The sequence below is a fragment of the Syngnathoides biaculeatus genome, chromosome 12 (genome assembly GCF_019802595.1).
Source record: "Syngnathoides biaculeatus isolate LvHL_M chromosome 12, ASM1980259v1, whole genome shotgun sequence".
Classification (NCBI taxonomy): Eukaryota; Metazoa; Chordata; class Actinopteri; order Syngnathiformes; family Syngnathidae; genus Syngnathoides; species Syngnathoides biaculeatus.
The window spans coordinates 7948052-7963145 of record NC_084651.1 but is presented as its reverse complement, the minus strand read 5'-3'; the positions used below and the strand labels follow the sequence as shown (position 1 = coordinate 7963145).

General features: G+C 44.5%; 1 protein-coding gene across 3 annotated transcripts in view; it reads left to right on the top strand.

The window, feature by feature from the left end:
• Nucleotides 1-15094, top strand: part of LOC133509879 (protein bicaudal C homolog 1-like) — a 78905-nt gene that overhangs the window by 31952 nt on the left and 31859 nt on the right. For 2 of the 3 annotated variants that reach the window (XM_061837312.1, XM_061837313.1), the window contains 2 exons: nucleotides 5921-5990; nucleotides 14866-14945. In XM_061837312.1, the coding sequence (XP_061693296.1) occupies nucleotides 5921-5990; nucleotides 14866-14945 (150 nt within the window). Of the gene's footprint in view, nucleotides 1-5920; nucleotides 5991-12101; nucleotides 12172-14865; nucleotides 14946-15094 lie in introns of those variants that run through there. The other variant, XM_061837314.1, reaches the window with a different exon arrangement.

Here is a 15094-nt window from a genome sequence, read left to right as displayed (position 1 = left end):
TCTGAAAACAACATTTAGCACCTGCTACTAACAGATTCCATAATGTAATGTATTGGGCTGTTTTACTTTTATTTAAGTTTTCTTATAAATGACCAAGGAAGTCTATATTTCTTTTGGTTTTGGATAGCACACGTTAGGACGCACTCCATTTGTTATTGTTGCAGAGGGCCGGCGAAAAGTAAGATGTAGTGGTGAGAAGCAAATTCCTCTGGCTTCATTTAAAGATGAAAAGATTGATTCAGCTACAGAGGTTTATTTCATTTTTTTTATTTAGCAGCAGACAACGGTGACCTGGGCCTCGGGCCAGAGCTGAACTCATCTGGTTTTTGCTGTCTGTAATGCACATCGCCGAGCACCCTCGCTTTTTGCTTCTTTGAATCCGTTAGCACAGCGAATTAGAATAAACCAGGGTGGGTCATCAGAAAGGAATTCTGCTTTGTATTCATTCCACAGTATTGTTCAGTAAATGTGTTTGCAAGCCGGGGTTACGCAACTTCTTTGTAAAGTGGTGCCACATAGCCCAAGAAAGACACCATTGCGTTTGGGATTACTGGACTGGGTGTTGTGTGTTAGTATTTGGCGGCACGCTGGATCATCTGGAAAAGCGTTGGCCTCACAGTTCTGAGGTCCCGGGTTCAATCCCGAACCCGCCTGTGTGGACTTTTCATGTTCTCCCCGTGCCTGCGTGGGTTTCCTCTGGGCACTGCTGTTTCCTCCCACATCCCAAAAACATGCGAAATTAGTTGGACACTCTAAATTGCCCCTAGGTGTTGATTGCGAGTGCGGCTGTTTGTCTCGATGTGCCCTGCGACTGGCTGGCAACCAGTCCGAGGTGTACCCTGCCTTCTGCCCGTTGACAGCTGGGATAGGCTCCAGCACTCCCCGCGACCCTCGTGAGGATAAGTGGCAATGAAAATGGATGGATGGATGTTACTATTTGGCGACTCGCACAGTACGATGATTGACGCGCTGGCCTCACAGTTTTGAAGTTCAGGTGTTATTACAGTGTTATATAAGTAAGTAAGTCATGTTAAAATTATGACTGTCTGTAAGGGTACTTGAGAGCGTGGTCCAAATACAGTAACTCTTAAGTTATGTTTAATGTTCCTAACGTTTCCAACTTTTATGATACATACAGTCAGACAGTGGCCAGATCTCAGTGAGACTAACTGCCATCCCCTGCGTTGCTAATTTTGTAGCGGGTGGTGCACAAATTTTAAAGGGGGAATATTATGGTAAAATCAGATGAAAAAAATGTTTTTTTCCTTATACAGTCGTGCCTAAAGAAATTAGTTCACGTGTTTACATAGCCATATCCGTATCTTAAAATGCTTTGAAATTTTCGTTCCCATTTGAAATATATTGGAATGCCATCAATCTGTTCCAGCCTCCTCAAAAAACACAATCCAAATTTCTATAAAATGATTTTAATGAGGGAAAATAGCACACTCTTATACTTTACTTTATAAAAAACACATAGTAGTAACATAAATAAATACAGTGAAAAGAGTTACATACTTTTGGGGGGCATAATTAATTCATTGCGGCTCCTTCTGGTGTGCACGAGTGGGCGACTGGATGAGAGTATAATATTCTTTTTTCCACTCTACTACAAAAAATGGCTTAGTAACCTGCAGTGCAATAGTCGTTATTCGCAACGGATAATATATTCTCTATATGGCTGTGAGAATTGTAAATATAGTCCCTTCACATGTGTTGCTGCAGCATTTGTGTTCAAATATCTGTTCCTTAGTGTTATAACACCGTCACATAGCTACTATTTACTATCTCTGTGGGCTTTCGTCGGCATGCTGACTGTAAAGCAGTGTTTTTTGTTTTTTTTTTCTGAATGCTCATTTTCCAGGGCGCTTATCCTCACAAGGGTGGGTCATGGCAGTGCCAAAGCCTCCCCCAGCTAGTATTGGACTAAATGCAGACTGAACCCTAAACTGGTCGCCTGGCACATATCGACACCATCACTGAGAGGGAATCGAACCCACGCTACCTGCCTACCAAAGTTAGCTGGACTGAGTTCTCTACACTTGCAGTTCAAACGTGGGGGCGTGATCATCTGCTCTGCTTGGAGTCCCAGTGTCCAGAAGTCTCCAATAACACCGCAAAACGTCATTAGATTTTTTTTTTTCCACCTTGCTTTCAAAACAAACAAAAAGTTCCCCAAGAGAGTCGGAGAAGTCAGTTCGTAGGCATCACAGAGTCGCTGCTCACTTGGACGGATATTCTAGCTCCGCCCCTGGTTGTCATGGGAAACCGCACTCTGCGTCTGCCAGACAATTGAACCCCCAAAACCAATTTCAACCAGGTTTTCAAGTTAAGACTACTGTGTTTATGTGTACTCATTGCCTTGTCTTGTGAAGGATGCATCAGCGTGACCCTGGCCTAAAATAAATAAATACATTTTTAAAAATTCTTAAAGATAATTTTTCTACAGGGCGGCACGGGGGCTCAGTTGGTAAAGAGTTGGCCTCACAGTTCTGAGGTCCCGGGTTCGATCCCGGCCCCGCCTGTGTGGAGTTTGCATGTTCTCCCCGTGCCTGCGTGGGTTTCCTCCGGGCACTCTGTTTCCTCTCACATCACCAAAAAAAAAAAAAACGTGCAACATTTATTGGACACTTCAAATTGCCCCTAGGTGTGACTGTGAGTCCGACTGTTTGTCTCCATGTGCCCCGCGATTGGCTGGCAACCAGTTCAGGGTGTACCCCGCCTCCTGCCTGTTGACAGCTGGGATAGGCTCCAGCACTCCCCGCGACCCTTGTGAGGATAGAAAATGAATGAATGGATAAAAAATCCTTAAAGATGATTTTTCTCCAAACAAATTGTGCCTTATTTTCATTCCACGTTATCGTACCGAAACTGAGTTCTGCGTTGCATTTTCGGAAATCCCGCCGGAACGCCAGTCTCGTATTTCTGAAGTTGCCGATGATTTGCTCTTTTTATTTTTGTTGCTTTTAGATGATAACAAATGCAAAAGTCCACAGATGTGCATCTTGATTCAATTGCTTCAGAAGAGGAAAAAATGGCACGTGTTAAGTGTTTAGGAAAAAAAAAGGCCAATTCTGTAAATGTGTGCAAATTAGATTTCAAAGACAAGCAGAAAGCTTGTTTTGGATTTATTTTTGCGAATGATGTGTAGTGTTCCTTGTCCTTTTTTTTTTAACGCGACTATAGGACGTGTGTGAAATGAAGGGGGCCTGACGGCGCTTGCAGTCAACCATCATGTGTGCGCAGCACGAGGAAAGACGCGCTCGTGTGATGCGTGTCGCGCTCGGGAAGGACAAGCTGTCAGTACGCGTTAGACGCGACGGCTTGCAGACCGGGGTCACTCCCACACGAGCATATGGTGGAATTTAAGCACTTCCCGTTTTTAATTTGTGGCCCTCAAGGCATGCCTTAAGGACACGGGCTGTTTTCCATTTCGGCGAGAGAAAGGTTTTACAAAATGTTATTAAGGGGAAAAGCTGTGAATTGCAATGAATGTAGCGGCGTTGCTAATCTGTCCGGCTAATCTTAGAGAGGGTGCGCTTTTAAATTACATTACCGTTTTATTTCTCGTGGCCGCAGACCACTGAGGAATAGTCGGCCGTTTTAAATGGTGCTCCGGTGTCAGACATGGGAGCACTTTGGAGAAATTCTTGCCTTCTTCACCCCGAAGATGCCTGGAAAGTATGAAAACAAAGATGGGGAATATATATCAGCTTTATTTTAAATGTTGAAGTAAAAAAAAAAAAAAAATTTCCTCTGCTAACTTCTGGCGAGCGACACGCGATAGGTTTGTCTGTGGATTTGTAACCAGAAAGCTGAGCAAGGTGAGCTTTCCTGTGGTTGAAAGGAGGAGCAGGAGGTCGGAGGTTTGCTTTCTTAAGGTCCGAGCATGTGCTGCTGGTTACCACGACTGGACTTGTCAAGGGCCTCTCATGCAGATTGCCCTTGGCGTTTTTCACAGGTAGCCAAGCCAAAGGGTTTTTTTTTTTTTTTCGCACTGCTTATAAGATGATTTCTGTGCTGCGCGATGCCAATACATAATATATTGTATAGATTATATCAACATACACGCTTGAAATGGATTCTGTCACAGCCCCATTGACGTCTGCATATTTCACGGCTCCAAAAAAGGGCTTTTGAAACCAGTTGTAACACTGACACCGTTCATCGTTCGCACCTGCGCTGTTTTATTTTTATTTTTTTTGTAATCATATCTTACAGTGTGGGGCAGCACGGTGAGATCAGTTGGTAAAGCGTTGGCCTCACAGTTCTGAGGTCCCGGGTTCGATCCCGGACCCGCCTGTGTGGAGTTTTCATGTTCTCCCCGTGCCTGCGTGGGTTTCCTCTGGGCACTGCTGTTTCCTCCCACATCCCAAAAACATGCGAAATTAGTTGGACACTCTAAATTGCCCCTAGGTGTGATTGTGAGTGCGGCTGTTTGTCTCCATGTGCCCCGCGATTGGCTGGCAACCAGTTCAGGGTGTACCCCGCCTCCTGCCTGTTGACACCTGGGATAGGCCCCAGCACTCCACGCGACCCTCGTGAGGATAAGCGGCAAAGAAAATGGATGGATGGATCTTACAGTATGCACACTGCAAAAACTCTTCTCTTCCAAAGAATGTTTGTTTCTGGTCAAAATAATTTTTTTACACTTCTCATCACACAATAAGACCTAGAAAGTAATCGTGACCACGAAGTGATGTTATACAACAGTCTCCTAATTCTTGACATTGAGAGAAAGCAAACAGGCGCTCACAAGTACCGCAGAGAATGTAAAGAAATAAATTGGCTTTATAAAGTGCAATTAGTGTACGGTGGGACAACTTGAGTCACAACAACTGCAGTGTTTTTATGTGTGCCTTTGAGGGGTGTGGCCTAGTGAGTGACGTTAGGAACGTGACTGCTTAGTCAAGTTTTGGCTCCTGTGGCTCCTTGTGGGTGTTCTCATTCTGTATTTGTGTTTGTAACCATTTGTCCAATTCAACAAGTGAAAGTGCAATAGTGACTCTTGTGTGCAATGGTGAGTGTGGTAAGGAAGTGAAGAAACGGGTCCAAGCGTGGTGGAACAGTTGGCGGAAGGTGTTTGGTGTTCTATGTGACAGAAGAGTCTCCACTAGGATGAAAAAGAAAACAGTGGTGAGGCCGGCCATGATGTACGGATTAGAGACAGTGGCAGTGAAGAAACAACTGGAACCAGAACTGGAGGTAGTGGAAATGAAGATGTTGAGGTCCTCGCTCGGAGTGAGCAGGTTGGATAGGGGTTAGAAATGAGCTCATTAGAGGGACAGCCAAAGTTGGATGTTTTGGAGACAAGGTTAGAGAGAGCAGACTTCGATGGTTTGGACATGTTCAGAGGAGAGACAGTGAGTCTATTGGTGGAAGGGTGCTGAGGATGGAACTGCCAGGCAAAAGAGCGAGAGGAAGACCAAAGAAAACGTTGAGTTATAGAGGAAGATGCACGAGATAGGCTTAGATGGAGAAAGATGACATGCTGTGGCGACCCCTACCGGGACCAACCGAAAGGAAAAGAAGAAGAAGCAATAGTGACTCTTGCCCCACCCCACTTCATTTGCGTGACAGTGTATCGAGTGTTTCTACTGGTAAGTCAGATTTTGGCTTGCAAAGGAAAGCAAGAAATTGACAATGCAACGGTTTGCAGCTCAAAAGACTTTTTAGGTTGGGGCACTCGTAAGTCAAGGTACCACCATAGTTGTATTTTTGCTGCAATGGGATGCGTTGAACGTGTATTACGTGCTTGTTAAAAAAAAATGGAGTAACCTTCAAGCTGCTATGTGTGTTTTTCTAACCATACCCACTTTTCACAGAAATGCACTGATTGTAAACAAAGCATCACCCGCTAAACTGGCTCTTCGACCCCGATGCACCAGATGACATTAATGAATGTGAAATATTGTTGCAGATTATGGATGAAACACAAACGCAGATAGCCTGGCCTTCCAAGTTGAAGATTGGGGCAAAGTCGAAAAAAGGTGAGCACGAACACCTCCTGCTTTACCTGCTGTTTTTTTTTTTTTGTTTTTTTTTTAAGTTTTGTTGTGAGCAAATGTTGGTATACAATGTGAATTCAATTTAAAATTTAAAAAGCAACTGGTTAAAGCGTCTCCCTCACAGTTCTGAGGACCAAGGTTCAAATCCCAGCCCAGTCTGTGTGGCGCTTGCAGGTTCTCCCCGTGCCTGCGTGGGTTTTCTCCGGGCACTCCGGTTTCCTCCTACATCATAAACATGCGATATTAATTGGACACTCTAAATTGCCCCTAGGTGTGATTGTGAGTGCGGCTGTTTGTCTCTTTGTGCCTCATTGGAGACTCCAAATTGGCCTTAGGTGTGATTGGTTGTCTGCCTTCATGTGCTCTGCGATTGGCTGGCAACCAGTTTCAGGATGTACCTCCTGCCCAAACTGGGCTTGGATAGGCACCAGCACTCCCGCGATCCTCGTGGGGATGAGCGTCTCAGATAATGAATGCTTCGATGTTTTTATTCCTTCTAAAATTGAATTGAATTTTATTTTGGATGATCTCTTGGTTAATAAATTACAGCCCCGTAAACACGGCCCATAATATGAACCCTGAGCAAACGCGAGCGTATATGTACAGCACTCTTCCCCGACGCTTTGTTCAGCGTAGCGGCCGAACTGACACGCAGGCTGATGTAATTTTTTTAAGCACAGTTTTCATCGACACTGGCAGAGAGATATTAATTCAATAATAACAATCATTTTGCTGATTGTAGAACTGTACTACATCAAACAGAGACAATATTCTGTTTTGCACCTCTCATCATTTGAATTAAGCTAACCAAAATACAATAACACTGTACAATGTATACTGTAGTATTTTATATTGTGTATAGTCTTAATGTTGTTTTTACGTACTATAGCCAAAATACTTTGTTTTAAGTCATATTTTTGCATCACAGCGTCGTTTGTGGTCGTCACATTTTGCTGCGCGCTCCCTCGCCAACAATGCGTTAATTAGCCAATGTGGTTTTTAGTACCTACCGCCTGAGTTATTCTTGGGGGGGAAACGGCAGTCCGACAAGGAGAAGAGATGTATTCCATTCATTGCCCTCCAGGTTCAATCTAATTTAATGCAGTTTCAAAACCTCACTGGAGGAAGTATAATTAAATTTTGACTAAAGGTCAAAGTGACTGCCGTCGCATAAGTGAGTTACTGATTATTAACATGTTAAGAGACCCCACACGCGACAAGGAATTATTTTTTTAAAAAGTATCAGGGGCTTCCTTCCGCAAACAAAATGTCTGTGTCATGACTGACCTAGGAGAGAGGGAGCATGCTCGCATGTGGGATCCAGGCAAGAAAGAGTAGTAGTAAGAGGAGTAGAAAAACAAAAAGAAGACTCTAGGCTAACAGTGACTCGCTTGTAGCCGCATTGCACTCCGTCATTTTTATTGCCTTGTGTGACATATGAGATGTTGTAGAAACACTTAACACACACTGTTTCTAATATATAAATTGTACTAATTGTGTTTGCTACACTTGAGGGAAGGGAGGGGATTGTCAATCAGATTTCAGCCACCGTGTGCTGGCTGCCATCTGCTCAGGGCCTACAGAACCAAGAGTGCTGGCTGTTGTAACAAAACATTATTAGCAAATGGACTTTTTCTTCAACCAATCAGATTCCTCAGAGGGCCAGCACGCCCTCAGTGACGTCGTCTGATCGGTTGGCCAGAGGAAAACCTGTTACTATCAAGTTTGACTCGCAAAACATATCTGCACTGATCGCCTCACATCAATAAATTTAATAATCAGCATCTCTGGTGAGTCTGATATATTTTATTTAACTGTTTTGTGTTTTTGGGGTCAACAATACAGAGCAATAGAGAGTTTGATAAGGAAGTGAAGAAACAGGTTCAAGTGGGGTGGAACAGTTGGCGGAAGGTGTCTACTGTTCCATAGAACACGTCTTGGAGACGGTGGCTCTGAAGAAACAAGAGGAAGTAGAACTGGAGGTAGCAGAAATGAAGATGCTGAGGTTCTCGAGCTCATTCGAGGGACAGCCAAAGTTCGATGTTTTGGAGACAAGGTTAGAGAGAGCAGACTTCGATGGTTTGGACATGTTCAGAGGCGAGAGATTGAGTATATTGGTAGAAGGGTGCTGAGGATGGATCTGCCAGGCAAAAGAGCGAGAGGAAGACCAAAGAAAAGGTTGATGGATGTTCCGGGCATGTCCCACCGGAAAGAGACCCAGAAGATGACCCAGGGCTGGAAGAAGTGGCTAGGGGAAAGGGAAGTCTGGGTATGAATGGATGGATGGATGGACGGACGGATGGACGGATGGATGGATTTTGTGATGTAGGACATGAGGACAGTGGGTGTTACAGAGGAAGATGCACGAGATAGGCTTTGATGGAAAAAGATGACACGCTGTGGCGACCCCTAACGGAACAAGCCGAAAGGAAAAGTAGAAGAAGATTAGAGAAACGTTGATCCTCAACTCCTCTAGATAATGTACGTGGCACAGTTCCATGCTGCGGTGTAGCAGTTTTGTATAGTATTGTTTTCTATACCCGACAGTGATGATATTAAGACTAATTTTTAGTCGTTATTTAGAAGGCTATAGATAGATAAATGCATGGATATGGAGGCCAACAGGTCCTGTGTTGATTGTGTGTTCACTGGTCTTTTGTCACATTACGAATAAACATGACCATGGTCATTAAGTGCTGATCCGGCAGGCGCGCCGATCGGCGAGGTTGGACAATGAGTTGTAGCCACGCCCACTTTGTCGTCCACAGGAGAATCGCCAACGCGAGTCCGCAAGCCAGATGTGGAATCCATCGGCATTATGTAACTTCCTCAGTCACTCGGAATAGAACGTCTTTGACAAAATGACAGAAAAAGCCGTCTTACATAAAGTAGTCGCCGTCATCACCTGGCACGCGTGTTCTGTGTGCTAAATAGTTTTTATCATCTGTTGAAGCGTCGTGTGTTTTCCAGAGCGGTGTCATCATTTTTTTCGGTGTGGGGGGGGGGGGTGTTGGGTAGTGTCTTATTGTTATGAGCACATGTGTTCTTGGAGGAAGACATGTGAGAAACTAACTGACCGCACGTTTTTAACAAGATGGTCTCAAGGGCAAAATCAAAGCAGCGATGCGTCATCTGCGGGTTAGAAAAGACCATCAGTAAGAGAAGAAATACTTTCAATATCGCTGGTGTCCAATGAAAACAAATATTCTTCAGAATTCAGAAAATAATAAACCAGTTCATTTAAAAAAAAAACACAAAATGCTGTTATGTGAGTTCGCAGTACTGCTTTACAGTCAGCATGTAATCTTATCTTTTCATATTCACGAGTGTGTTGGTTAATGTGTTTAGCAGTCCTGTGTGAAATCTCTCATGGCGAAAAGCAAAACATTTCTTTCACCGTGGATTCCCACGAAAAATGTGCACTGTAATTCCCGGCCGATAGAGGGCACCTTGTTACAAGCCTCACCGAGTACGTTTGTAAAGGAAATACCATTTGGTACGTACGTACGCCGCAGCTGTGTAAAAGTGCCCACATTGAAACAGGAGATATTTACAAAGAAAGACGGTACACAGAGTTTAACACTAGCGCTAACGCTAGCGCCGCCCTAGCGCTAACGCTAACAGAGCCGGTAAAAGCCACTTCCTCGGCACATATATTCCACCAGTCTCATTCCTACCTTTTCCGCTGGACTGCCCCCTTCCAGCCGTTAGAAAGAATGCACAAATTTGCCACATCACCGCATAAACCGCAGGGTTGAAAGCGAGTGAAAAAAAGTCGCGGCTTGTAGGCCGGAAATTACGGTAGTTAGGAGGAGCAAGTGTTTATTTTGTGCCGGTGTATCGACGCACTAATTGCCAATAGAGCGGCCTCGAGATGAAGCGCCGCTTCCACAAATAAAAATGTGTTTTTAAATGTTATTTTAAAGTGACAGTCACCTCCTTTTCCTTGAGCACAGTTTCTGCTTCCTCTCGCTTGATCCAACCAGGGACTGACTAAGCGAAAACTCATTGATGACGTGATGCCGCGGGTCTGCTTGTTATTTTTGCTCTTCCCATTGAAAAGCAGGCTAGACATTTTTCCCGTAACTTTGCACCGCCGTCGCCTTTCGCGACGGGTCTGGAAACAGTTTTGAGCTCGGCAGGCGAGCGGCAGATGTTTGTCGCTTTTTAGCCTGAGCGAGCGTTGCTCTCCATCAAAATGCGAACTGGCCCCGCTTGGTCAATTCGCCAGGGGCCGAGCGTCTCTGCCACCTGCATGGTCGCGATAAGAGTGGACGTGCACTTTGTCGTGTGTGTGCGTGTGTGTGTGTGTGTGTGTGTGTGTGTGTGTGTACGTCCAGTAATTTAATGCTCCGAGGAACCAAATAACTCATGTGTTGCAAAAGTAACTCCCAGGCCCAAAGTTTACTGTATTCATTTGAAATAGGAACACAGTGGGGCCTTGACTTATGATTGTCTCAACTTGTAGGTTTTTTTTTTTGAGTTATGAAGGATGCCAGATTTTCTTTTTTAGTCCTTTTTTTTTCAGGGTACGTGAGGGAGGAGTTTCATCTACAACGTAGCTAGAGTGAAGCTGAAAAAAAAATGGAGGAATTAAGGTTCTGTAAACTGGTTTTTTCTCATTTTTGGTGGATGCTGAAAGCACCCCTTAAAATGTGAGCGATTTAAAACTATATTTTCAACTGCATGTTCATTTTAAGCAACAAAGATAATTATGAATGAAATATTTTAGCAACAAAATCAACAGTAACCCCTCCCTTTTTTTTGCCTCAGAATGGTTCATGCCCAACCATAGATTTTTCTGAGCCTCACTTTTTGGGGCCTTTCCATCCATTTTCTTTCCCGCTTATCCTCACGAGGGTTTTGGGGAGTGCTGGAGCCTTTCCCAGCTGTCAACTGCCAGGGAGCGGGGTACATCCTGAACTGGTTGCCAGCCAATCACAGGGCACATCGAGACAAACAGCCGCACTCACAATCACACCTAGGGGCAATTTACAGTGTTCAATTAATGTTGCATGTTTTTGGAATGTGGGAGGAAACCGAAGTGCACGGAGGAAACCCATGCAGACACGGGGAGAACATGCAAACTCCATACAGACATGGTCTTGCATTGAACCTGGGACCTCAGAACTGTGAGGCCAATGCTTTACCAGCTGATCCACCGAGCCGCCGTTTTTATAGATATTGACCAATTTAATGATGCATCTTAAATGTTAATTATGTGTATCATATTCCTGTTTTTTTGTGGACTGTCCAAATCTGCTTTTTAGTTGGTGCATTTTCATTGAATTTCCTAAAAAATGCGCACAGTCACAGTCAAACAAACAACCTTCGACTTCAGTTTAGCATTAAACTCAGCTTTGGAAAGTCTCATTAAAGTTTGAGATCATTTCACCAACAATTGCCTCGTTTTGTTTTTTGTTAGACTACAAAATGCCGTATTTTTTTCCCCCAATAACGCCCTCTATTTATTCTTTATTTATTAAATGGTTGAATGCCATAAAGGCATATCTGTTAACATAAAAGACAACATTTGTGGTTTTCTTTCATTTTTTAGGGGACTGTTTCCAGTATTGGGTCAAAAGGTTCCTTATTTGTGTGACTGAAAGCCTTCACCTTCTCCAGCTGAACGTCTGCTCTTATTTTTTGTTTGTTTTTGTAGGTGTCGCGTGTGCCAAATTAAGCTGTTAGGTGCACATTTTTCACCCACCCAAAAAAAAACAAAAAAAAAAAACCTATGCCACCTTTCGCTTAAAAAATGCGGGGGTGTTCTACATCACAAATGCAGGCCGGCTAATGGTTGCCAGATGTGCACAGCAGGTTACAGTGGGGACACTGGTGGAGCGCCCTCTGACGCTCATACTGGGTATTGCATGCGGTTATTTCGAGCTAATACAAGAATGTGGAAGGCAGTTCTCTTTTTGTGTGTGTGTGTTTGCCATGTTATTATGTGGCTCTCTGTTGTTTCCATACACTTCGGAATTCCCTCGTCATCACAAATCGTTCTTCCCCGCCCAGGATTATTCCCCCCCTCCTTCCCGGGCTCCTCGAAAAGTGTAAACACGCTCTCGTGAGGTCTGCGGAGGTGCGGGGGCGACTTTGTAACAATAAATGGGATTCAGCGAGTCTTCTCCCAAGGCCGTAGCGGTAAATCCGAGATACTGTAAGTCGTTTTGTGTGTATGTATAAGGGAGGGGACGGGGATTCCTGGAAAGGGGCCTGAGCGAACTTCCTCCGATGTGTGTACTACACCATTGTAGTATGTCAGTGTGTTTGCGTTTGATTCTGCGGGGACCCGAAAGGGAGGCGTACCCGATGCTGCACAGATGTGAGCATTGACTTGATTACATGACCTGAAAGTGGTCTCCGCAGTTTTAATAAGTACAACAGGGTGAGGGGGCCTCGGTTTATGGTGGTTGGTCCCGACATTGACCTGCAGCGACCAATGAACTAGTTTGCGTAGTGTTGTAAGAATACGCGGTCACGCGGCACACTCAGTGAGTATCGTGCAGAATTTAATATTTTACATTTGTTTTCTGTTTTGATGTTTCGTGGCCATGGAGTGTTTTTCATACAAATATTAGGCGATACGGATAAGATAAATTCCGCTTCAAAACAGTCATTATCAGGCAAAGGAACGCCTCCACTGGGGCGGGTGTCTGTCACGGTGCAGCCCCCCCGGCGCTCTTCCACATTAAACCCATGTAGAGTTCAACAGGTGACCAAAGGTGACTTCTTCCAAAAAAAAAAAAAATCTTCTTCTTCTTTTCCTTTTGGCTTGTCCTGTTTGGGCTCGCCACAGCGTGTCATCTTTTTTCATCTCGCTCCCAAGCCAGCCGAGAGACAAAGTCTTTCCAGCATGTCCTGCGTCATCCTTGGGGTCTCTTTCCGGTGGGACATGCCCGGAACATCCATCAACCTTTTCTTTGGTCTTCCTCTCGCTCGTTTGCCTGGCAGCTCCATCCTCAGCACCCTTCTACCAACATACTCACTCTCTCGCCTCCGAACATGTCCAAACCATCAAAGTCTGCTCTGTCTAACCTCACTCCAAGCGAGAAGCTCAGCATTTCCATTTCTGGTTCTGCTTCCTGTTGTTTCTTCAGTAATCTCTAATCCGTACATCACTGTTTTATAAACTTTTCCCTTCATCCTAGCGGAGACTCTTCTGTTACATCAAACACCAGACACCTTCCGCCAACTGTTCCATCCCGCTTGGATCTTTTTCTTCACCTCCTTACCCCACTCACCGTTGCGCTGTATTGTTGACCCCAAGTATTTGGAGTTGTCCACCCTCGCCATCTCTTCTCCCTGGAGCTTCACTCTTCCTCCTCCGCCCCTCACATTCACGCACATACATTCATGTTTTACTTCGGCTAAACTTCATTCCTCTCCTTTCCAGTGCGTGCCTCCATCTTTCTAATTGTTCCTCCCCCTGCAGATCACAATGTCATCTGCGAACATTATGGTCCAAGGGGATTCCAGCCTAACCTCCTCTGTCAGCCTATCCATTACTACCGCAAACAGAAAGGGGCTCAGCGCGGATCCCTGATGCAGTCCCACCTCCACCTTAAATTCTTCTGACACACCTACGCCACATCTCACCGCTGTTCTGCTGCCCTCATACATGATCTATACTATGTACATAGTTTTCCGCCACACCAGACTTGCGCATGCAGACCTCTGCAAAATATCCACCGAGTCCAAAGTTTTCAGCATGCCGCGATATTAGTTTTAGCACGTTATAGAAGTTCACCATGTTTTGGCAACGTTTAGCGTGATTGACTCGGTGATTTCCTCCCACATCTTTCTTGTCATCCAGAAAACATTGCCAAAATAATTCCGCTCTTTTATTAGCAATAGCAACTCGCTAGGCGCGTTTATGGAAAAATAGTCACTAGAGGGGTTGGAAAAGTTGCAAAGTATCCCGATCCAATTGATGAATTGCTGACACTGGCTCTGCTCCTGTAAATTAGCTCATTGTTTTGTGGCCATGTTGTTAGTAGAAGCAGTACGCATTAGCGAGGTGGGGGCTTTAAGCTACGGGACCATTAAAAATCCAAACTTTAAAAATCATCCTGACGGATAAATGAATTGGATTTAATTGGGAAAAAAATTATTAATCCTCAAATCCAGTTGATGAACAACAACGCCGTTTAGGAATAGAAAAAGTATAAAATTGTGTCCGCTGCATGCGTCACATCGGTGATGAAGTGCTGCGAGCACAAATGAAAATGCAATCCATGCTTTTGCTGTCTTTATGGCGACTTGTTTGTTTGTTTTTCTTTTTCCACATTCCACAAGTAGAAGATGCTCGCTCTGTGGCAACTATCCTAGTGCTGCCCTAGTTGCCATAGTAACAAAATTCATAATGTATGTTGACCGCGGCTCCTTTTGCGAAATATTAGATAATACAGTACATGAACAAAATGAATGTGAAAATATGGAAAGCCATATCGTCCCGGCCCAGAAGGGAAGAGAAAAACATAAAATGAATTCTGTTCTTGGGAACCCTTTTTTTTCGAGTGTGTTTTGCAAAAAAAGTCATACGGTTGTGGATCGTGATAAGCGTCACATGACCTTTTCGTGTCGTTTATTAAGGCTAAGACGTGACACGCAAAGCAATAATCTTCAGCTCAGCCGCTTTCTCAAACTCGATCACGAGTGGACTCAAAACTCCACCGTCCGCTTGACAAAACCTGCAATTACCACAGCAAGAACTTTTCAGTACCGCTGTAATTTGCCAACGGAGGCGGACTGCCGGGATGTCCGACTGAGTGGCGCCGGTCAGCCGTGTTGCGTTCACGTTGTCACCTTTTTGTTCTGACGCGCGCACCCTCCCTCTCTTTCTTTTCTGCAGATCCACACATCAAGGTGTGCGGCAAAAGGGAACACGTAAAGGATGCCAAAGACAGAATTATGTCAGTGCTGGATACAAAGGTAAACACCTCTGCATCACATTTTTTGTCCAATTTTTTTTTGGTCCATTTTTTTGCCCGACAGGCTGATTTAACCTATTGAGATTTCAGATTCATCCTCACAGAGACACAGCGCTGGCCCTCCAAGGCCAAACCATCGAAGTCTGCTCT